This window comes from Hyposmocoma kahamanoa, unplaced genomic scaffold (assembly GCF_003589595.1).
Source record: "Hyposmocoma kahamanoa isolate Upper Pololo Valley unplaced genomic scaffold, ASM358959v1 202, whole genome shotgun sequence".
NCBI classification, from domain to species: domain Eukaryota; kingdom Metazoa; phylum Arthropoda; class Insecta; order Lepidoptera; family Cosmopterigidae; genus Hyposmocoma; species Hyposmocoma kahamanoa.
The window spans coordinates 14,194,783-14,216,877 of record NW_020653726.1 but is presented as its reverse complement, the minus strand read 5'-3'; the positions used below and the strand labels follow the sequence as shown (position 1 = coordinate 14,216,877).

General features: G+C 37.1%; 4 protein-coding genes across 6 annotated transcripts; 1 reads left to right on the top strand and 3 right to left on the bottom strand.

The window, feature by feature from the left end:
• Positions 1–16: 16 nt before the first annotated feature.
• Positions 17–1,619, bottom strand: LOC113227037 (rRNA-processing protein FCF1 homolog). 2 transcript variants are annotated; one of them, XR_003310166.1, is made up of 3 exons: positions 1,542–1,619; positions 799–1,466; positions 17–722 (listed from the first exon to the last, which is right to left on the bottom strand). XR_003310166.1 is itself a non-coding variant. In XM_026459901.1 (2 exons), the coding sequence occupies exons 1-2, from the start codon at positions 1,542–1,544 to the stop codon at positions 852–854; spliced, it is 618 nt and encodes a 205-aa protein (XP_026315686.1). In that variant the 5' UTR covers positions 1,545–1,619; the 3' UTR covers positions 773–851. The 2 variants fall into 2 exon arrangements, 1 of the variants encoding a protein (XP_026315686.1); XM_026459901.1 differs by lacking the exon at positions 17–722 and having other exon boundaries at positions 773–1,466.
• Positions 1,620–11,061: 9,442 nt separating this feature from the next.
• On the top strand, positions 11,062–12,112 carry LOC113226902 (NADH dehydrogenase [ubiquinone] 1 subunit C2). The gene is made up of 3 exons (XM_026459701.1): positions 11,062–11,319; positions 11,396–11,539; positions 11,867–12,112. Exons 1-3 carry the CDS (start codon positions 11,160–11,162, stop codon positions 11,914–11,916), a joined length of 354 nt encoding a protein of 117 aa, XP_026315486.1. The 5' UTR covers positions 11,062–11,159; the 3' UTR covers positions 11,917–12,112.
• Positions 12,113–12,114: 2 nt separating this feature from the next.
• LOC113226901 (oocyte zinc finger protein XlCOF28) lies at positions 12,115–15,685 on the bottom strand. The gene is made up of 9 exons (XM_026459699.1): positions 15,399–15,685; positions 15,188–15,327; positions 15,072–15,105; positions 14,965–14,990; positions 14,681–14,845; positions 13,908–14,033; positions 13,701–13,767; positions 12,776–12,904; positions 12,115–12,522 (listed from the first exon to the last, which is right to left on the bottom strand). The coding sequence occupies exons 1-9, from the start codon at positions 15,507–15,509 to the stop codon at positions 12,139–12,141; spliced, it is 1,182 nt and encodes a 393-aa protein (XP_026315484.1). The 5' UTR covers positions 15,510–15,685; the 3' UTR covers positions 12,115–12,138.
• A 4,120-nt stretch (positions 15,686–19,805) lies between these two features.
• Positions 19,806–22,050, bottom strand: LOC113227201. 2 transcript variants are annotated; one of them, XM_026460089.1, is made up of 3 exons: positions 21,788–22,050; positions 20,778–20,799; positions 19,806–20,524 (listed from the first exon to the last, which is right to left on the bottom strand). In XM_026460089.1, the coding sequence occupies exons 1-3, from the start codon at positions 21,965–21,967 to the stop codon at positions 20,352–20,354; spliced, it is 375 nt and encodes a 124-aa protein (XP_026315874.1). In that variant the 5' UTR covers positions 21,968–22,050; the 3' UTR covers positions 19,806–20,351. The 2 variants fall into 2 exon arrangements, 1 of the variants encoding a protein (XP_026315874.1); XR_003310181.1 differs by lacking the exon at positions 20,778–20,799.
• Positions 22,051–22,095: the final 45 nt, after the last annotated feature.

Genomic DNA, 22,095 nt, shown 5'->3' with positions numbered 1-22,095 from the left:
ATTGTGTTATTTATAATCAAATAGTTTGGTGTAAGCCTACACTGAACTATTTGCAGTTCAGATTTAATAATGCACTATGATAATTTTACAATATCTAAATACAACAGGGGCCTTGGACAGAAGCCAAATAATACACTAAAAAAAAGAAGGGGGCCTTACCATGAACTCTTATTACGGTTCAGTTAGGTTTGTAACGCCAAAAAAGCGGGATGGTGATATACACTGTCTCACTACGATTCATTTTCAGGTCCTAAACTGAATCGTAATAAGGGTTCATGGTAAAGCCCCTGGAAATACAATATGATGACGAAATATCATAGATGGCGCTACGGTTAAAAAGTACAAAGATACGTCACAAGCACACAGCAAAATTCGTCAAGTCCGCTAGTTCACTCCGTGGCTTACTTGGTATAGCGTCTGGTATGGTATGCTAGAAGACGTCGGTTCGAATCCAGCCGGATTGAAGTAATTTTTTCTGAGTGATCAATCTTTGTATTAATAATTATAACAAACTAGTGGAGTACATTAACATAAAAATAATTGAATACCAATTCAATAAAAAAAATTTAAAAAGGAAATCCAATATTAGCATATCACCCTGGGCTTAACTTTTAGAATTTTCAAAAACTAATATTTCGAAAACTATTAACATCGTAAATTCAGAACTTCACAGGAGGGGTAATATTTGGATGTCAGCTATTCTGCCTTCATGAAGAAAAAAGGCACAACTATGCGTACTTTATACAACAGTTGTGCCCTTTTTCATTCAGAAGGCAGTATTCTGGCCTACATAAAAAGATCAAAATAAAACACAAGTATTCAATATAAACAAAATTTACTCTAACTTACAACTAGATGGCTCCTTTAGGAGCCCCATATGCATCAGGCATTCTCTCTATAGTATATTTATGTTCAGCCACATACATTATTGGCACGCCAGGAATTTTTCTGATCCTCTTTTTCAAATCTTTGTCATTTGTAGCTACAATGTAACATTTGTGCTGTGTCACTCTTTGTGTTATACAGTCATCAGCATATGTACCCTTATGAAGGCAAGCTAATCTCTCGAAACGAGGATCCTTTATTATCTTTAAAGCTACGCGATATTTACGACCAAGTTTCTCTAACTCTCCTAGAACACAGTCCGTAATGTAGGGAATGCATTTAGCGTACAGGCAATCCATCATATTTTGCACTATATCAAGTTTGTTCTTAATTGAGAAATTAATGAAATTCGTATCCACCAGAATGTGGTATGGTGGACCGAGTTGCGTGTTGTACTGGAAGAATAGTGCAGAGCTCGCTTGTGGTACTTCCCGTAATTTCAACTCGTGTGGATTCTCCGCCTTTTTCTTTTTCGGTGCTGCTCTCTCACTTTCCTTGATACGACTATCGCTAGGGCTTATCAATTTCTTCATTTTAGCGAATTTCCTTTCGACGATCTTCCTAGTCTTTCGTTGCTTTCCCTGGGAGTTAAACATTTTCCATTAGCGCTATTTACATTGGAAATTTTATTTAACGCATGTTAATAAACCACTTACCATCTTGTCTAATGTTTATATCACTAAGTCTATTCCGCCACTGCACCAATCTAGACTGTATTTAATGATTTTTGAAGTAAACAAACACTGAAATAACCTCAAACCACATGTGTCATGTCAAATATTTTTTAAACTGTTTTTTCCATTGGAAAAAGCAAAGGCACTAATGCGCCATACAGCCAAGACAGAGTACTCTTTCTTGTATACCATTACAAGAATTAAATGTCTTCGATAGTGCTTCATAAGAAATAATATAAAATTGGATAACATTCTTGATTTTTCAGGAGATCTGGTAAAGAAAGTGAGACGTTTTCAGGGGTTTTATACAGTTCAAGAAAGTTATCGATGAGGATTATTCTAGCGATAGAAAAATGTGGGCAATCGAAAAATATATGATGCAAGGATTGGTTAGAGTAGTTACAGTAAGCGCACGATGGGGAGGAGATCATGTGCATTTTAAGCAGGATATTTTAAATTGTAATTTATGGAGGTACAAAATAACTAAAATATAAATTAATATACTAATAATAAATAAATTTAAAAAAAAAATTTATAAATACAAAAATAATAACAACTAATGACTAGTTTACATTAATACATTGTACGGTGTCAGTGGCATAAGCATTTGTACAGCATTATTGCTCTGGAGAATTTTATTGTTCTTTCTTTCGATCTATACGCTTGCACGCGCTTGCAACAAAATAAAAACAAATTCATTCAAAATATATCATTATCATAGTAATTAATGAAACATCATCATCACAGATCAATAAATAAAAATATAAATTTAATTTCATAATTGGATCAACTTTTCAAATTCAAATTATGAAAACTCGTCAAATTAAATATAATGACAGGCTTATCACTAACATTTATCGAATTCTTAAGTTTCTACAATTGCTGCAAATATTTGCTTTCCAATGTATAATCCATCCAGTATATAACCACAAAATTTCTGTATAATCTCAATAACACTCATTTTTAAGCCCCTGTGGAGAATGAGTAAAAACCGTAGAGGTTGTTTTGTTTCCATTTGCATTATAAGTGAATCCTCCTCCTGGCTTCCTTCTCGAAGTTGTTTCTACCTGCACACACAAACACAAACAACTTCAAGAAGTTGGCCATTTACGACTATGAGTCTCGGGTCAATGTGATCATTGAACATGACTTTGGTCTTGTCCAAATTCATGTCGAGACCAATACGTTGCGAGGTGAACGCTAGACCGTACAGCTTCTGCTGTTTACGTCATTTGCAAATCGCAAGTGTGAGATGTACTCGCCGTTTATGTTAATGCCCATACTTTTCCAGTCCAGCGTCTTATACATATCCTCCAATGCCGCACAGTTTCGGGGATAATACATCCCGTTGTCGCACTCCTCTACGTAATTGGATGGGTTTACATTGCTGGTCCTGTACTTGGACACTCATAGTGGCGGCGTTATACAGACATCTCAGCACTTCGATGTAACGATAGTCCACTTGGCATCGCTGCAAGGATTCCAAAACAGCCTAGGTTTCAACGGAATCAAAAACCTTCTCATAGTCCACAAAGGCTAGACACAAAGGCCGATAATACTCTTCTGACTTCTGTATAATCTACCTCATTGTGTGTACATGGTCTATGGTGCTGTATCTTCGTAGAAACCCGGCCTGCTCCGGTGACTGAAACTTGTCGAGTCTTCAGGCGAGACGATTCGCAATGACTCTAGGAAACAGCTTATATACGTGGCTCTGGGTGAGATGGGTCTGAAGTTTTTAAGTAAAGATTTGTCTCCTTGTTTGAAAAAGAGAACTACAATACCCCTGTTCCACGTTTTAGGAGTTCTCCCAAATTGAATGACGGAGTTAAACAGGTTCTGTAGATCTTTAATGACTGGAACTCCTCTGGACTTCAGAAGTTCTGAAGTAACTACATCTTCATCAGGGGCTTTTCCATTTTTGAGCTGTTTTAGAGCCAATACGATCTCGTCAGGGGTGATATCTTGTAGGTCGTCGGTATTGTGGCGCATCAGGGCGGTTCTGGAATCGTGGTTGTCGTGTGGGGTACGAGGAACATGTGCAGCGTATAACCGGCCATAGAAGTTTTCTATCTCGGCGAGCATCTCCGGCTTCGACGTTATGGTTCGACCATCGTGTTTTGTAAGCTTCGTCAGGTGGCTCCTTCAAAACTGCTGAGTGAACACTTTGGACCCTTGGTTTCTTACTATTGCCTCCTCAATGAGGCGTGTACTGTAGCTCCGAAGGTCGCGCCGTACAATCTTCGCAATGTTCATCTTGAGGTCTGACCGCTCTGTCATAGTGGCCCGATATACTAAATCTATGTATTTTGTATACACTGATTAGTAGTGGTGCCAGATTAGGCGATCTTTCGCCATTTAAGGCCCATTTAGATAGAGAGAGACTCTCGCACGCTTCGTGACGAAAACTCGTACGCGATTATCGTAAGCAATAATCGCCATAAGATTATCGTATCGTAATGTTTACATTCAGGCAAGAACTAAAATCTCGCCTACGATTATGTCATACGAGATTCGCAAGCAACTTAATCGCCTCCTCGACTGTTTACACGGAGAAATATGTAGTAAGGAGATTCTTGCTTACGAGTTTTCGACTAGTCTAAACACGATCTCGTATGACATTTTTTCAAGTTCATATGGTTATCGTACAAATCGGTTCGAACCGTTTTGAGTGCGAGAATTGCCATTCGAGCTCAGTGATTACTGCGATCATTTTGATATATCCATAGTTATTGACTGACATCGGTACAGAGCTTCCTTAATTTGGAGGGTGATAGAGAAATTGTCTTTGGAATGGAACGGTAGCTTAATAATGTCTTGGAAGCAACTTAGTGAGTCTGAGAAAACCAAACATTTATTAATTTTATGGGACTCAATATATAAAATGGCTTCGAGTATTGCAATAGCCTCTCCCGAAAAGACAGAATTCAAATAAGGGGATTTAAAACTGAGTACGACATTGAACTTGGGGAACCAAACCGCGGCTCCCAAGTCGCCATGTTCGTGTAATTTTGAAGCGTCGGCAAAAACAGTAGTCCAGTCATGCCATTCTCTCTCAACTATATCGTTGAAGACTTGGTTTGCTCCAGGGGTATCTTTCATGATGCCAAAACTAAGATAGACTGTTGGGCGGAACGTTAAACATTTAAAATCAGTTTCAAACAACGGGTTCATATAATTTTGGGAAATAGGGAAGGGGAGATTGGAAATTTTGTTAAAACTGTTGATAAGAAGGGGAGGTTTCTTGTGTGACCAATAATTGGAGGAAGGTATAATCTCCGACAAGGATTGCAATACGGGAATCAAAGGGTGAGAAGAATATTGAAAGATCTTGAAGAGGAATCTATTAGCAAGGAATTGTCTACGTAGATGTAGAGGGGGCTCCAGACATTCGACTTGAAGAGCGTTTGTTGGTGAGGATTTCATGGCACCTGTGATTATTCTCAGGCATCTTGCCTGGATTCTGTCCATCTTAGCCAAGGCTATTTTGTTGCATGGTTCCAGAAGGAAGCCGCCATAATCAAAATGACTTCTGATGATTGCGTTGTATAGGAGCTTTTGGTTATACGGATGTGATCCCCAACGAACACCAAAAAGTGCACGTAGGACATTTATGCTTTTTTCAGCTTTTTGACATATATAGTTGAGGTGATGGATGCCAGATAATTTTGAGTCCAAAATAATGCCTAAAAATTTTACTTTTTCCCTCAGTTCTATGTTTTCCCCCATTAACATGTATTTCAGTTTCAGGAAGGCGTCTCGTGCGGGAGAAAACGACAGCTGTGCTTTTGGTAGCTGAAAGCGAGAGGCCGTGATCGGTAAGCCAAGAGTCTAGGTAAAAAAGGGCAGAGTTGAGGCGACTTTCAGTATCTGAAAAAGATTTGGAACAAGCGTACAGGGCGATATCGTCTGCATATTGCAAGATTTTGCAGAAGCAATTGACTGAAGTGCCGAGGTCAGACGTGTACAAGCTGAAAAGGAGAGGGCTAAGAACGGAACCTTGAGGCAAGCCGTTCCAGACCATACGGGGGGGGTTGTGGAACCGTTAACACGGACTGCGATAGAGCGACCCATAAACATGTTGCAAATGACCATCTTCACAGGAATACACAGATTGCGCATCTTCTGCCAGAGTAGTGGAAGATTCACGTTATCATAAGCTGATGTTATGTCTAAGAACACACCCATGACGTGTTTTCCCTCGGAGAGGGCTAGTCGAACATCTGATGTAAAAATGCTTAGGCTGTAGTGCCCATGCCTTTTCTGAAGCCAAACTGGCTTCTGGGTAACAATCCCTTGCTCTCTACTATCCATTCCAGACGGTTTTTTATTAGGTGTTCCATGATTTTAGCTAAAACAGATGATAGGGCGATAGGTCGATACGAGTTTGCATTAGATGGGTCTTTCCCAGGTTTTATGATTGGAATGATAATTTGGGTTTTCCATGAAATAGGGACTATGCCAGATTCAAAAATTGTGTTTATAATATTCAAAAAAAAAATTTTGGTGGGATTAGAGGACGTAATAAACGAATAGGGAATGCCGTCCGCACCCGGCGCCGAATCCCTTAAATGGTTCAAAGCACAGCTTAGTTCTTCAAAAGAGAAGGGGGCATTCATACTGTCAGAAGATGACAAGGAGGTGTTTATAACGGCAGGAGCTTCTGAAGGAACAAAGGGGGGGATAATTTTGTAATAAAATCCACAAGCCAGGGTGACGGGTCGTTAGACGAGATGTTGTTGTGATCAGTCTGAGATCTGCGAAAGGATTTTATTCTCTTCCAGACTGTAGACGGGTGGGTGCGGAGTTCCAGAGATTCGCAGAATGCACGACATCCTTGAAATTTCTTTTTGCTCAGAAATCTTCTCGTGTGAGCGGAAATCTTTTGGAAAGTTAAATAATTCTCAAAGGATAAGTCACATGCGAATTCAAGTTCTGCCCGATTTCGTTCCTTGACTGACGAAGAACATTCCGAATCCCACCACGGGGGGAGGAAATTTTGCTATTTGCAGAGTTTTTCAAAGGGATAGTTTCATCTGCGGCTGACAGCAAACACGTGATGAACTCTGAATATATAGACAGAACGGTTGAGGGGGTTACTTGAACTGGTTGCATGTTTACAATTTTGCTGTTCAGGACCAAGGAGTAAATGTCCCAGTCTGCCTGCCTAAGCCTGTATTTAAGTAAGGGTGGGGGGTCTGATGTGAGGATAGGTGAGGAGTCTCCTACTGAAATTAATATAGGTAGGTGATCGCTTCCAAAGGAATTTATCAGAACAAGCCAGGAGGTAGAAGGGGCTAAACTAGGAGAGACTAAGGTTAAGTCCGGCGCGCTGGTATTTTGAAGGGAGAAAGTTCTGCGTGTAGGAGATCCATCATTAACTATACATAAATTTGTGTTGTCCAAAAGATCGAGAAAAGCAGAGGATAAAGAGTCGCAAATGTGAGATCCCCACAGCGAGTGGCGTATATTGAAATCTCCTAAAACAATTACGGGGGAAGGGAGGGATGAGAGGATCATGGATAGTTCTATGATGAGGTCAAGGCTAGGATGGGGAATGTAGACAGAGACAAATGATTTGTTTAGTGCTCTAATAGCGACAACATGGAGGCCTGTGGAGTGTGTGGGGATGGAGAGTTGTGTATACATGATGTTCCTTTTCACTAGTAGGGCACATCCAGCCCACCCATCACTTCTGTTATCCCGAAGGCATGCATAGCCAGGAACTCTGAATAGGGCTCTCGGTTTTAACCATGTCTCGGAAATACCAAAAACTACGGGGTGATATTTATTTATCAGAAAAATAAGCTCGTGTTTTTTATTTTTTATATTACGGGCGTTCCATTGTAGAATTGATGTCATTGTTGGATAAAAGAGATTGTAATAATTTTGAGATCATACTTTGAATAATTTCAAGGCCATTGTACGGTAAGATGTCATTAAATTTGGAAAGTACATTTATAATTAAATTAGTTATAATATCTGACAGGTTGTCATTCGGTCTAGTAGGACAAGGGTTATTATTATTTGAGTGGTCTCCAAGGAGAGAACACCCATTAGGTTGCAAGGATTTTGGTGTAGATGTTATGAGGTTATGTGAGTATCTATCGTATCCTTGGGTTTGTTCTTGTCAGTGGCGGCTTTCTGTAAAAGTTGTCTTGCGATAAGATGTGGAAGGAATCTGGGACTGTGGGCGTACAGGGGTACAGGGAGGAGACCTAACTGTTTGAGGGGGGTGGGGAGAGGGGGGAATCTGCGGGTGCTGGAAAGGAGATGCCATGTCAGCATATGATTTCCGGACAGAACTGAATCGTCTGGAAGCTTCTAGGTAACCAATATTGTCTTCAGCCATCACTTTTTTTATTAGCTTTTGACGGGCATGCTCAAGGCACCTTGAATCTGTAGCTTTATGGGAGGCAGAACAGAGAAGACAAGACACAGCATCATCTGGAACGGTGCAGGAGGAGCCATCATGATTCTGGGCGCATCTGGAGCAACGCGGATGAGAACGGCATTGTTCACGAACATGTCCAAAGCGGCAGCATTTGTGACATTGAATTATGGGTAGAGCATATAGGTCCACTGGGAGAGACATATTAAAACAAAATACTTTCTCCGGGAGGATCTGTCCCAAAAATGTCAATACCACAGTGGCAGATGGCTCCTAAGTGGCTTGTCCTTCAATTATACGCTTTTTATTTAGCCTCCTAGCCTTTATAACTTTAACCTTTGGGGGGGTTTTTTTTGATTTGATGGAGTGAACCAATTCCTCGAGGGACCATTTCAAGGGGATCTGGCGAACAACACCATTGCGAGTGAGGTGAAAGCGGGGGATTACAGCAGAAAGTTTTTTATTGTTAAGGAGCGGACTCTCAATAAAGTTGTTTGCATCCTGTGGTGTTTGGAAGTAGATTGATACTTTGTCCCTGCCAATGCTTTTTATTTCTAAAATTCCCGAGACTTTGCTGTTGTAGATTGTTTGGGCGATTTTTAAAGCACGCATTGAATTTGTGGAAGCAGAGGAGTCACTTTCTGTGCGAGAAGCATGGACCAGAAAGGGCCCAGCATCGATGTTTGAATATTTTAAGTCACAGTTACTTTCGTATCCCTCCAGGGTATATGTATGTTGAACTGACGCAGACGGCGGGAGTCTTGACTTTTTAGCGGAGCTATCAATATCCGCGCAAGCAGGGCGCTTGCTCTTTTGACCACTGATGTTGATCTCCATTGAGCTTACGGACGGGGATACAGATAGAGAACGAGGCCCCCTATCAGGGGGCTCCGCCTCGTCACTGGAACCACAGAACATAAGGGGACTTGCCTCTATGTTATTTTTTTTTTTTTTACCTCCATCAACACAAAATACGACACAATTTTACACTCTCAGTGAGAAATTAGAGTCGAAAAGCGAAATTCAAAATTCAAAATTCACACCTTGCAACCGCGACCTGACAGTCAAGTCTATAATATTTTTTCAATTTTATAACTACTGACACAAACAAAAACTGACAATAGGTTGTGCGGCGCAAAGAGAATTTAAGCACTACGTTTAGTGCGGCGATAAAAAAGTGATCGGCGACTCGACGATATTTAAGTTATGATTGAAATAGAAAAAGGCGATTTTAGACTACTTAATAAAATGACTGGGGAATTGCAAACTTGATTGGGGATTTTGTGGGGAATGGAGTTGTAATACAATTCATTTGGGAGTTTGAGTATTTCTACGTGTGGGGAATTGGGGAAATAAGAGAGTTCATATTCCGCAATTTCCGGCAGCAAGCAGAATTGTAGAATTGTTTTCCTTGATTTTTAGGGATTTTATAGCTTGGGCGAATATCGGCTACTTAGCACACATAAATTGGCGAATTAACTTCGCAAAGTATGGCAACACTGCTGATTAGTATACCACGAGTCAATGACCACGATTCCTAAATATTTTCATTATAGAAAAAAACCCAAACTTACCAGCATTTTACAAGAATACCGCTGTATTCATTAAGAACCTACTCTACACAGTTTTTCAATGATTTTTTAATATCAACATTTTTCAAATAATTGCTCTAATTGCGTTGGTAAAAAAAATTCTGAAATAAAACCATAGATGATACCACAAATTCGAAAGCAGATGATACACTATAGTTACCAGCAAAGAGTGTGTACAAAACGTAAAGGGAGAATAAAAAAAAGAATAGAGAAGCTTCTCGCGTATACTGAAAAGCTTAGACTATTTTTTTCCATCCTCAAAGCTGAAAAGGGATACCAACAGAGTACCTATAAATTCTATGTTGTCTACTTTTCAAATTTTACCCCGTTAAAGAAATTGAAATGAAAATGAAGCCGTGGTCCTAATGGTTTGACCTACTGCCTTTCAAGCAGAGAGTCGTGGGTTCGAATCCAGACTCGCACCTCTGAGTTTTCGGAATTTATGCGAAATTTTATTTAAAATGAGCATGAGCTATTCGGTGAAGGAAAACATCGTGATGAAACGTTGAAGTAGGTTCAAAGTCCTCGGAAAACGTGTGCAGTCCCAACCCTCAGTGTGGTGAACTGTCGCCTAAACACTCGCCTGAGAGGAGACCCGTGCCCAGCAGTGGGACGTATAAATGGGTTCATGATAATGATGAAATCTGCCGAGTCTAAGGAGGAAGAATCCGCCGGACCATATTTAGCATGGTTGAGTTTTAGTATCCAAATAAAACAATTATGACAAATCATTACTTTTTATTGGCCCTTGAACAGTATTAAGTTAGTACACATATTTCAAATTCAAACAAACAATTCAAATTTTTAAATTTAAATATGAGTAGATGAAAAAAACGGTACGTTACGAATGGAGAGAAGCGATACAAAAAGGTGGGATGACGATGTAAGGAGGTCACATTGTCACACACTTAAAACCAACTGACACAGTCAATCCACATGTAAGGTAGCAAGGCTTGTTATTGCCTTGAAAAAATAATACTGAAATAATATCCAAAAAAAATACAATATTTAAAATGACCCATAAATTGGGAAAAAGATAGTGGCAAAAGTACAGTATCCCTAAAAACAGCTTAAGCCTGTCTAATTTAATTTATACGTTATTTATTTGATCTCTCTTTCTAGCGTATCATAACCACTGCTGGTAGAAGCCAGAAGGACATATTTCACAAAAGTAAGATATTCTCCTTATTTTAGGAGGTTTATTTTATACGATGCAAACAAAAATCTTTCAATTAAGAAAAACACTTCAAATATCATCTAAAATACATGAAATCGTAATATTCCAGGCTTGTAAGAGTATTTCACTAGTAATTGATACAAGAAAATTCATTGATTGTAATGAAAAATTAAAACTTACGTGTGAAAGGTTATGTTGGAAATTTTTCGTTCCGTACGGCTCTTACAAGGTTTTACAATTGTTCCATTAGGAACTCTGAGTACATACATGGAATTCTGGGAATTAACTGTATAGACTCTTAACGAAGGAAGAAATTATTGAAGGTTTGGCTGGATGGTTTTATTCCGACGCCGTTAAATAAAACAATTTAAAAAATATATTTTGACGTAACGTCAGTCATAGCAATTATTTTTTTTCAAAAACCCAGAAAATATATCGAAATGTCTGCTACGTGGAATGCTGTCGATCTTCTAAACCTAGGAGATGAAGGCAGAAAAAAACCATATATCAATCAGTACTGGGCACAAACCTTGGGTGTTATTTTTGGCGTTAGTACAGGAGTATTCATAAATTTCGGCACACGCCGTCCATCCTTCAGCGGTAATTACATAATAACAATAACAAATTTTAGAACATTCCTCTAATAACGTGATATTAACGTGTGTGATATTTACAGGCATTCATAAACACGTTCTTGGGGTAATTGGATGGACCTCTTTATTGACCTTTGTTCAAATGAAACGCGACGACTATCTCGCTGAAAAGGACGCAGTACTCAGACATTACGTGGAGTTGCACAAGGAGGACTTTCCAGCCCCAGGTATCTTTTTCAATTATAAAAATAATTTTAACATTGTCCGTGTTTTGTAGAAAGGGCGACATTTCGTAGATTTTTCAGGGGAACAGGTTTTACGATTTAACGACTATTTCATAATATATCTGTCCCAGTTTGAAAAATGTAAAAGTAAAAATTGAATTTTAAAACAGGATGTAAAATATTTTAAAACAATTTTTTAAGTACCTAATGCTTGCTCCCCTGAAAAATCTATGAAACATTGCTTTCACTCTTTCTACATAACGCCTACAACATATTCTCAACATCATTTATTTTTGACATAGCACTTATCTAACTTTTATATCATTTCAGAGAGAAAGAAATATGCAGATATTTTGGAGCCCTGGGTCCCAATTCGTTAACTAGTTGTAGTGTTTATCATCTTAGTGTGCAAATAAAACTTATATTAATTTGAAGAATAATTTATTGTGGTAGCCATTGTAAAAAATATCATCTAGCCACATATTCAAAACATTCAATGAATGGTGTGCAAGATTTTGTCTGTGGTTTAAACTGTAACTCTCATAATTATGTAGACAATCAAAGAATTTAAATAAATGGTTTTAATTATTTGACTTGCTTGTTCATGTTAAATTTAATCCATAATTTTTCATGTTGTGTTCATACTCTTTATGTTGATGCAAGTAGTGTTGAGCTAAAGCAGTCATGTAATCAAATCCTTCTCCGCAAATGGTACAAGTTGGTGACTCTAGTCCTTGATGGTGATACACTTCCTTTCCATCTTTATGTTCATATGGCAGCAATGTATGGCTGTGTTCTGGTCGATTCCTTGCAGGATCTTTGTGGACTAGATGTACAATATCGTGGTTGACTTTTGCTGGCATTGGAGGTGCTTCCTTGTCAACATCAATACCTATTATATCTATATTAGTGCTATTATTGAAACCTTCATTTGGCAATTTTTGATTTTGGGATAAAACATCATGTTTTTTCATTTTGTGTAGTTTCTGTAATCCAAAAATTAATATTTAATAAAACAATATGATTTTAACCCATCATGCATCCTAGAGAGACATGGTGTACTTGAACAATTTTGATATTGTAGTGTCCTGGAGCCACATGGTGGCCACATGCAGCTGTTTTCATTCACCATTTTTAAAAATAAAATAAAAGTACCATAATGATTAGGGACACTGTGTGTCTCTAGGATGCGTGACGGGTTAAAAAGCATGTCATATAATATACTTGTGCATTACATACCAAATCTCTAGCGTGTATGTATGCAGCATCACAGAGGTTGCACTTAAAGTTTTTAACACCTCGGTGCTTTGACATGTGTCGTGTTAATTCACTGGAGGTAATGAATGATTTGTTGCAAAGAGAACATACCTGAAGAACAAATGTGGTTAATCACCATAGGTCGGAAAAAGGTGTTCCAAATCTACAAATACATGTATAGATATAGCTACAAGAAGTGACATAGAGTTGTTAAAACCACCAAATTATAATTCATTACTTTTTTCGGATTCCAGATTTCTGGAAATGGTTTTACTGCATTGTATGACAAATCTACTCACCTAGCAGTTTTGTTCTGCGATGTTGGACGACGATGTTGTAGTAGATAACCAACTTTTTATTACAGTAAACCTGCTTGGCGGAAAAAAGGTATGGTGGCAGTACTTCGCAGGATATCCATTCTCACAACAAACTCTACTGCTACTAAAATGATGATAATGAAGAATAATGCTGAACTCTATTTTCGGAAATCCCAAATTATTTTTTTAATAATGAATTAAAATTTGGTGGTTTTAACAACTCTATATCACTCTTTGTAGCTATATTTATACATGTATCTATGTATGTGGAACACCTTTTTCCGATCATTGTTAATCACATGCAACAACACTGAGATAGTCGAAAGAAATGTACAGCATATGACAAATTTGCTTTACTTTTAAATCTCAACCTCTCCATACAATAATTTTTACTAAATTTATTTAAGACTTGAATGTTTAATCTAATAATTAATTATGACAATAAGGCTCCGCATAATATGTAAGGCGCGTGTGTCTTCTGTCTACAAGCAACCGCTTGTATCTATATAATTTGGACAACTGTACTAATTATAGTGACCTATAAATTTGTTTGTATCTACAGAGATATTATGTTGTTTTAGGTTACTTACGTGATCTCTTTGCCCAGTATGAATCTTTATATGAGCCTGCAGGTTACCCTGCGCAGAAAATCTTTTGCTGAAAAAAAGCAAAACAGATATCCCTTACTTATAACAAGCTAAACATTACCATTATATCTTGTTAGTGTCAATCCATTCAGTCATTCAGAGTCTAGTCTATGGTATAAAAATAATTTTAGGTCAAATGTAGTTAATTACCTACAAATCTCACACTGGAATGGCTTTTCCCCAGTATGTACACGAAGATGAATGGTTAAGTTGTGCTTCTGAGTGAACTGGCGTGAACAGTACATACAGCCAAATGGCTTATCCCCTGTATGTGTTCTGGAAACAAAGTTATGCAAGACTTTATCAAGTGATAAACATTTGTATACTTATCATAACTAACGCTTTTGCATTTTAGTAACTTTTCAGATACCTAAAGATTTTTTTTCTTGGACTAAATAAGATATAAAAACTGCTTATAGGGGATTGTAAATCTCGTTCTGCTGATTCTAGATATGTTAATAACTCAATTGTGCTAAAAATGTTGATTATGTTAGTTATAATAAGAAGAGCAGCACTCATATATTTTAAGAGGTGATTCTGTTCATAAAAATAAACAACTAAAATAAGATAATAATCAGGTAATATAGTATGGCAGTGAACATTTCAAGCTGATAGTTAGTAGATTAACTTTCAAGTTACGTGCTTAGGAGGCTGAGCAGCTACTTTTAATAAAATTTAGTCTTCAATATTTAACCTATAATAATAACAATGCACACTCAACATTTAAGGCAATCCCTGTGTCGCGGGTGCATGAACACACACAGACAACCACAAATTACACCCAAACTTATGAGAGAAATAAATAAATGTAGGCCATACAAATATTTCTCCCAGGCTGGGAATCGAACCTGGGACCTATGTGTGGCAATCCCGCATGGTAACCGTTCAGCCACAGAGGCAGTGATAATAACCTTAATTTATACCTGACATGCATTTCCAGCTGTGCTTGGCACCTGAATTGCTTATCACACTGGTAGCAAGCATGCACCTGTTTTGGTTTTGGCTTGGGTCCTCTTTTTAATTTCTCTGACTCAGGCTTCCTCTTGTAATTAGTCCTGCTATTTTTCTGTTGTCCTAATTTACATTTGCTGAAAAGAATTTTTGATTTTACATTTCAATTTTAAATATTTTGGCCAAGTTATCAATTAAGAGGGTTTGCTCCACTGCAAAACAATGTGGGCTAGCAAAAGAAAAACACTTTTCTTACCACTTCTTAATTATAGTATGGGGAACCTAAAAAACAAAAAAATTGTTAAAGAAAGGCAATAAAAACTTGATAGTCCAATTTTATTATGAACAATTTGCGACACTCACTATAGGATCGGTCATTACCGCAACTTCCACAAACCTGAGTTGAAAAAAAAAACACATGAATAGACTGACAGTGATACGAAACATGTTTTATGATGTAGAATATGTACTATACCAACTTTTCCGGTATTCTTAAGCCAGTATATTGTCTCAAACGCAGATCAGCTCCTTCACAAGTTTGCTTAAAGTGATATGCTATTCCCAATTTATAAATACAATTACTGCACATCTGTTCTGGTAAACCATCATTTCTGCTTATCTGGAATGATATCAAAATTGTATTACCTGGGGAAAACTCTGAAAACTCGACGATGTGGGTAACTACGTTACCTTTATGTTACAACTGTATTCAACCATGTCACACAGCGAAATATTGAAGTTTTTAGTAAAAATGGAAGAAAGTACTCCTTCTTCTAAGCAAATTCTACAGATTTTATTCATGTTTATACAAAATAATCCAACTTATATTTGTCTAGAATTCGTTAAAGCTGCATAATTAATTAAAACCCTTTTTTTTCCATCCTAGTCGTCTTAAATTAGACTCTCGGAATATAACTTTTAATCTAATTTATTTGTGCTCGGAACACAATACAAAAAAACGTCAAAATGAGTGTTGCCAGGGCCCTCGACTCGAAAAGTAGTACTATAGTGTGTTATCTATGGTCAGTGCTGCCAAACTTTTGCCCATTGACTTACCTATAAATGGATGACAATACTCCGTCGTTTTGCGCGACGATTTGGCCAACGTCAGGGTTGAAAGACTGCGAAGCGGGTGCGCGAGGACGCGCACCCGCTCCGGCGCAGACATACGGGGAGAAGGCGAAGGCAGTTCGCTGCTCGCCTGATCCCCTAGTGAGACCAGCGGACTCTGGACAGGGATTCCGGAGCCTGCATTGCACGGCCTCACTCGTCTGGGGGGCGGGTCGGAGGACAACCGACTCGCCCTTCCGTTGGCGCGGGAGCCCTGGCGTAAGCTAGGGCGGCCGGGCGGCGTCGTGGTGAATGTTCACTGATCCCACGGCGCCGACTCAACCGGCGAGAGGGAAACCCGGGGGGGTTTTAGTGGGGTAGGCCCTCCAGTCTGGAGGGAGAGTCCCCACATAACCCCTAGTCTCCCTGGGCTAAGGGGTATCCATAAAGATTTCCCCACCGTCAAAAAAAAAGGATTGAAAGACTAACTTACTATGGACTCAGTGCGGTGAGATCGAACAATAAGTGTATATAATCCTAAAACCGCGAATTAAATATCCGGAGTTTTTTTTTTCAGTTTATGGCTTTTCGCGGTCAGCGTTAGAAACTATGCTCAGCATGGCCAGAGTTAACCTCTACAAACGTAGTGACATGCATACAAATATTAAAAAAACTAAAACATTTAATTTAAACTGTAAAGTCATTGCAGTATTCCTTAATTTTGTTTGCCACAATTTAAAAGCCCAAAAATTATCGATATTCAGCTTCTACTGGAAATAACAAAATGCACCCTAATTAGCTTCTAGTGAAAACTACTTGAACACAAGAGTCGAGTGATAGGGTCGTATTCTAGAACTCTACTCAATGCTCAATTCATGATTTGAGTATGGTTTAAAGCACTCGAAATCATACTCAAGTCCCTGCCATTAGGGTCGTATTTCCAGTGCTTGTGTTGCCAGTGCAATCCTGACTTGAGCATTGAATAGAGTTCTAGAATACGACCCATAGAGTAGTCTTAATGTCAATATTAATTAATTTTATAGTACTATGTTGAATTATATATGAATTCACTGCAAGTAATAAGAGTTGTGCAGATATATACAACATTACTTCGGGCAAGTGTATTTTCGGATTTCTAATTGATAACTCCAAAGAGTAAAACGAATACAACAATATTTTGTTAGTTATTTGTTACCAACATTTAATGAAAAGTCATTTTAAAAATAAGATTAACATTAAATGAACTCTATTTGTTGTAAATATTTTAATCGCTTGTGGTTCGAAAATTGAAATTGAAGTAACAGGTCTCTTTCTGTCTTTTGCGCATGTCTTGTGTAGGATAAGGACAGTTAGCTATTTGGTTATTTTTATTGTTTTTGTAATTTATGTGTATTGTATATGTACTCGTATCCTAGAGGATGGAAAAAATAAAGGAAACTCGTATATGTACATACTTTTATTTTTATTTTTTTCTTACATTACGGCATTGACTTACAAATAAATGGACGACGGGTCTAATGCAAAAACAACGAAAAAAATGTCCCAAGTCAACCTATTCGAAATTTAAATTGTAATGTCATCGCAGTATCGCGCTGTCCGTAGAACAAATGAAGACTAAAGCGGAGTGTCGCGCTCTGTATACGATTTTAGCGCCTTACAAGTGCGGACACTTTTTAGCGCGGACCCGACGTCCATATAATTGTAAGTCAATGCATTACGGCATAATTTATGATGATTATATATTAATCAATTATAACTTATTTTCGTTATTTATAATTTATTACATTAATAATTTTAATATACAATACGTCGGAGAAATAAATTTGAATAAACTTCGTTACATAATCTGTCGATAAAAATAGGAACTAACAGAGCGCGTCGCGTCTCGTCGTTGCTTGTATAACGAAAAAACAGCGTCCATGAAGTACTGCATTTTTTTGTCTACCGTTGTTGCCAGTTAGCAAATAGTGAACTTCATAGGCATGCTTATGTCAAATGTTCGAATGTTTTGAAATATTTTTATGTAATCGATAAATTGAATTGAATTGAATTGTGATCATTATGAAAAAAAGTCATAAAATAGAAAATTCGCAATTAATGTAAAAAATAGACTTATGTATGGAATGTAATTCCACCCTTAGCTAGACTGGATGCAGCAGAAATTTTTTTGCAAGTTTATATAGCGCAAGACGACATGTTTCGTGGAGTACTTGATGCGGTGAATTCGATAATGGAAATTGGAAATGAAAAAACATCGATTTGAAAATAGTGTTTATTGTGCGATAGTTGTTTTGTGCTTGTACCTTGGCAGAGGGGATTGCCTATCGATGAGCCCTCCAATCTTATATGCTAACTGTTGTGTTGGGCAATTTTCTAGTGGACATTTTTCCGGAAAAAATCCCGACAAATTGGAAAAATATAATTCGAAAGGCTCTTTTTTTTATTTAAGAGTTTTGGTTTGGGTACAAGTACTTTGAATCATATCTTCGTTTAATTATCGGGATCCTCGGTAATATAGTTCATTATGGTCCTAATGCGTTATATTTTCACTTTCTCTTAAATAACTTAGTTTACTTATTTGGGGTTTTTAAATAGTCTTAAGCTTTCACTTAAACTTTTTAGGATAAAGTCTGGGTCGTATTCTAGAACTCTATTCAATGCTCAAGTCAGGATTGTACTGGAAACACAAGCACTGGAAATACGACCCTAATAGCAGGGACTTGAGTATGATATCAAGTGCTTTAAACCATACTGAAACCCTGACTTGAGCATTGAGTAGAGTTCTGGAATACGATAAACTATGGTTGTAACAAGCCCGCCATTTTTATGAATATCTTCGAAGACTCTTTTATGTTCTACGCTTAGAAATATCTTTTGAAGTTTCATTTAGCGTGAATTATAAAACAAACTTGTATATTTAAAAGCCACCGAAAAACGAGATATATAAAGTTATTTCACAACAGCGAAAAAAAACCTATTTATTATTTGACGCATGTATTTGTTGGCTCCATTGTTTTCGTTCAGTAACTTCAACTTTTGACAAATGTAACGTCAAATACGAACAACTATAACGAAAAATACATTTTGTTCATAAACGTAGTACTACGTCTATGATTTTTTTTTCTATCCTTTTAAGGAAAAATATCAGCAGAGACTATTCCTCTGGCTTAGCATGAGCCTGAAAACAAAAGTTATCTCTTCTTCGAACTGTCTATATCCTATTGAAAAACTCGAGAAAATTGACAGTTCGAAGAAGAGACAACTTTCTAACTAAATCTCACTGGACAAATATTTATTTTTCTGAAAAATATGTTTTTATGTTTTTTTTTTCAAAATGGACATTTTTCACCTCTAAGATTTTATGACCAACTCTATAAAATACGAATAGAAGTACATCAAGCTATACATTGACGGATCTTGTTCCGATGCACTACAAGAAAAGTCCCTTGAAATCAGGTAGTGTAATAAGCGTTTTTTGGCTAGAATTATTTATTCCGATGCCGTAAAATAAACAAAATAAATAAAACAAACCTTAGTCAACAAAACACTTTGTATGAAACGGTTATCGCAATAGGCCAAGAAAAAGTCCTGAAAAATCAAGAATTTCAGCCAATTTTATATTATTTCGTAAGAAGCACTATCGATCACATTTAATTTTTGTAATGGAATACAAGAAAGAGATTACTCTCAGTCTTGGCTGTATGGCGCATTAGTGCCTCTGCCTTTTCCAATGGAAACAACAGTAGTAGAGATGAGAAAAATTGGTTTTTATTTATCTCGTAGCACAAATTAGAAAGATATAGAAGGAACAGATAAGAAACAGTCCCTATAACGGAACGTTCGTAGAGGTAGTTCCATGCCCCGTGACAGCACGCTGGTGGCGCTAGTGTACCGAATAGTGACGCGCCTCAAACCTTTATGGATCGGTTACTATTAGTGATGTCCTGTATCGCACTTTTACGGTAAAAATTACGGTTTCATCGGTCCTAGTTACTTTTTCATATTGCTAATGTTTTGTGGTTTAAAATAAAATACTGTATTTTTAGTTATATCTGTTTATTAATAACGAAAGCTACTACCGTTTCGTAAAGGTGTTAATGCATGGGAGAAGAAACGGCGAAAGAAACTCCCAGCAACACATCTTTTGAATCTAACAATTAGTGAATAACAAAACACAATTATTAAACAAAAGGTCGCTAGGCGGATTAGAGCATTTAAGTCAAAAGCCAACATCATTCGTTTATAGTAATACATCTACCGACTAAACATGAAGTCTAATTAATTTTTACTTTAATTTGCAACTTAAATTCTAGTGGCATCTTTTTCAGATTTATCATTCTCTTCGCATCTTCCAACATTAGAAACAACAAGAAAATATATAATTATATATCAAAAGATTTGTAGTGAAGTAAACATAACGATCAGTTTTTTTTTAAGTTATCGAACTCACAGTAGTAATTATAAAAATCGTTTATGCAAAATTCGATACACCAACAAAATTATTACATATTAAATGCGGAAAAGTACATGGATAAAGTGTCACTAAATTCTTGAAAACAGCGAGAAAGCACATTATCATGTCACATTTTCGTGTTAAACCATCGAACATGTTAAACTAAGTAACGTCACTTTTATTTTTGTCAGTCGATATGTTGAATATTGTGTGTGTGGTCTGTGTTCTGTGGTCCTTTTTGTTTTCCGGGTCACCAACTCTGCATTTATCTGCAGTGGTACAGCATAAGCATGATCTCCCACTGTCCGAACAGCTAAAATGTAAGAAAAATAAGTTATAAGTATATATATAACTTATATACTTATATATATATATAACTTTTATATATGTATATACTATATATATAACTTATTAATATAATAAATGTATAAGTATTTGTAGCCACCAAGCCACTGAATACTTATAGACTGTTACAGGACAAGTGGGTTTTCGACATGCTATTTCCACTTCTGAGAATAATGTAGGCCATGAGAAAGGCACTCGTTTATCATCTTTGATAAATTTACCCTCAAAGTGAAGTTTGCAAACCTAAAATTTAATAAATTTTGTGGATATAGTGCTTACATTTCAAATTACTAATATTGAATTATTAATAATGCCTAATAATTATATATTACTAATAATGCCTTTTAAAACAATTCAACATTTGAAATATATATTTATCTCTCATGTATTTTTTAAGGCTTCAAGTTTTATGAGGCACTTATGTGTTACTTTCTTAGAATCACCGAGAGTATTAGGAGTCTTGAAATAGAGATTAGTTGTTTGAAACTCTATTATTAGGCAATGATACAAATACTTGTCTTAAAGTATGTTGAAGGCTAAGATACGTTGTTTAGTTCTCCTAAAACATTCATTCTCTACCATTTTGAGTGTGCTACGATTATCATTAAAATCGTTATAGGTTCTGGTGGTGACAGGCTGCTATTTGAGTTCGAATAAAAACATTTTTTTAAATTTTGCCTCTTTTGCAGAACTTCCAAAAGTATACGTACATACGTACGAACATACGTTATCAGCTTCAGTGCTAGAACAAGCCACATTGATGTTGTTTGTGACTGTACCAATTTATAATGCAAAAGCCGAACCTATTCAGAAACCCGGCCCAATCTGCGTCAAATGAGATTTCATCTTTACAACTACCTAATCTTTACCTACCTACAAAGTCCGTAGCTAGTAGGAACTGAGCAACTTATATAGCATATTTTTTTAGTGTTCATTTGAACTAAATATGAAGAAGTCATCATCATAATGTGCTATGATGGCCTTGTCTTTATAATAGATACATTTTTCAGTCCATATAAACTCTTCTTGAGTAGACAAACTTTGTCCCTCAGTCTCAAATTCAGTGGGTTGCTCCATGCAAATGCATTCATTACGATCTCCATTGAGGCATGCCGTATTAATGCATTCGTTGATTATAATAATCTTTGGGCATGCAGGTAATCGTTCAGCCACCGAAGTCGCTTTTGCTGTGCACAAATTAGAAAGATATTTGCTGTGTAAAATAACTCACATAGGCATGCCTATGAATGCGGTTCCGGTGCGTAAGTGACGATGTTAATCTTGAACTGTGAGACCTTAGGAGGTTTATCCATACTCGTTCCAGATCTACGCTGCGAGGCCACCGGTACAGGTTTGCTGTCTCCGATGTGGATGAACAGCTGTCGACGAGGCACCTGTGAACACGAGACATATCTCTGAAAACACAAAAAGAAACAAAACAAACAAAGTACAAACCAATAAGTTGAAATTGCAGAAGTCCCACGCCAACAAGCTGGTCGCTGATTGTTTCTGCAACAAATAACAAAAGTTTTATTAGAA

Coding starts and splice junctions, on each gene's coding strand:
- LOC113226901 (XM_026459699.1), bottom strand. CDS start 15,509: ATGAATAAAATCTGTAGAATTTGCTTAGAAGAAGGAGTACTTTCTTCC. Junction 14,991..15,071: donor CGGTAATGACCGATCCTATA/GTGAGTGTCGCA, acceptor TTTGTTTTTTAG/GTTCCCCATACTATAATTAA. Junction 14,846..14,964: donor CATACTATAATTAAGAAGTG/GTAAGAAAAGTG, acceptor AATTCTTTTCAG/CAAATGTAAATTAGGACAAC.
- LOC113227201 (XM_026460089.1), bottom strand. CDS start 21,967: ATGTCTCGTGTTCACAGGTGCCTCGTCGACAGCTGTTCATCCACATCG. Junction 20,800..21,787: donor GCATTCATAGGCATGCCTAT/GTGAGTTATTTT, acceptor ATTAAATTTTAG/GTTTGCAAACTTCACTTTGA. Junction 20,525..20,777: donor TTGCAAACTTCACTTTGAGG/GTAAATTTATCA, acceptor CTTACATTTTAG/CTGTTCGGACAGTGGGAGAT.
- LOC113226902 (XM_026459701.1), top strand. CDS start 11,160: ATGTCTGCTACGTGGAATGCTGTCGATCTTCTAAACCTAGGAGATGAA. Junction 11,320..11,395: donor ACGCCGTCCATCCTTCAGCG/GTAATTACATAA, acceptor TGATATTTACAG/GCATTCATAAACACGTTCTT. Junction 11,540..11,866: donor GGAGGACTTTCCAGCCCCAG/GTATCTTTTTCA, acceptor ATATCATTTCAG/AGAGAAAGAAATATGCAGAT.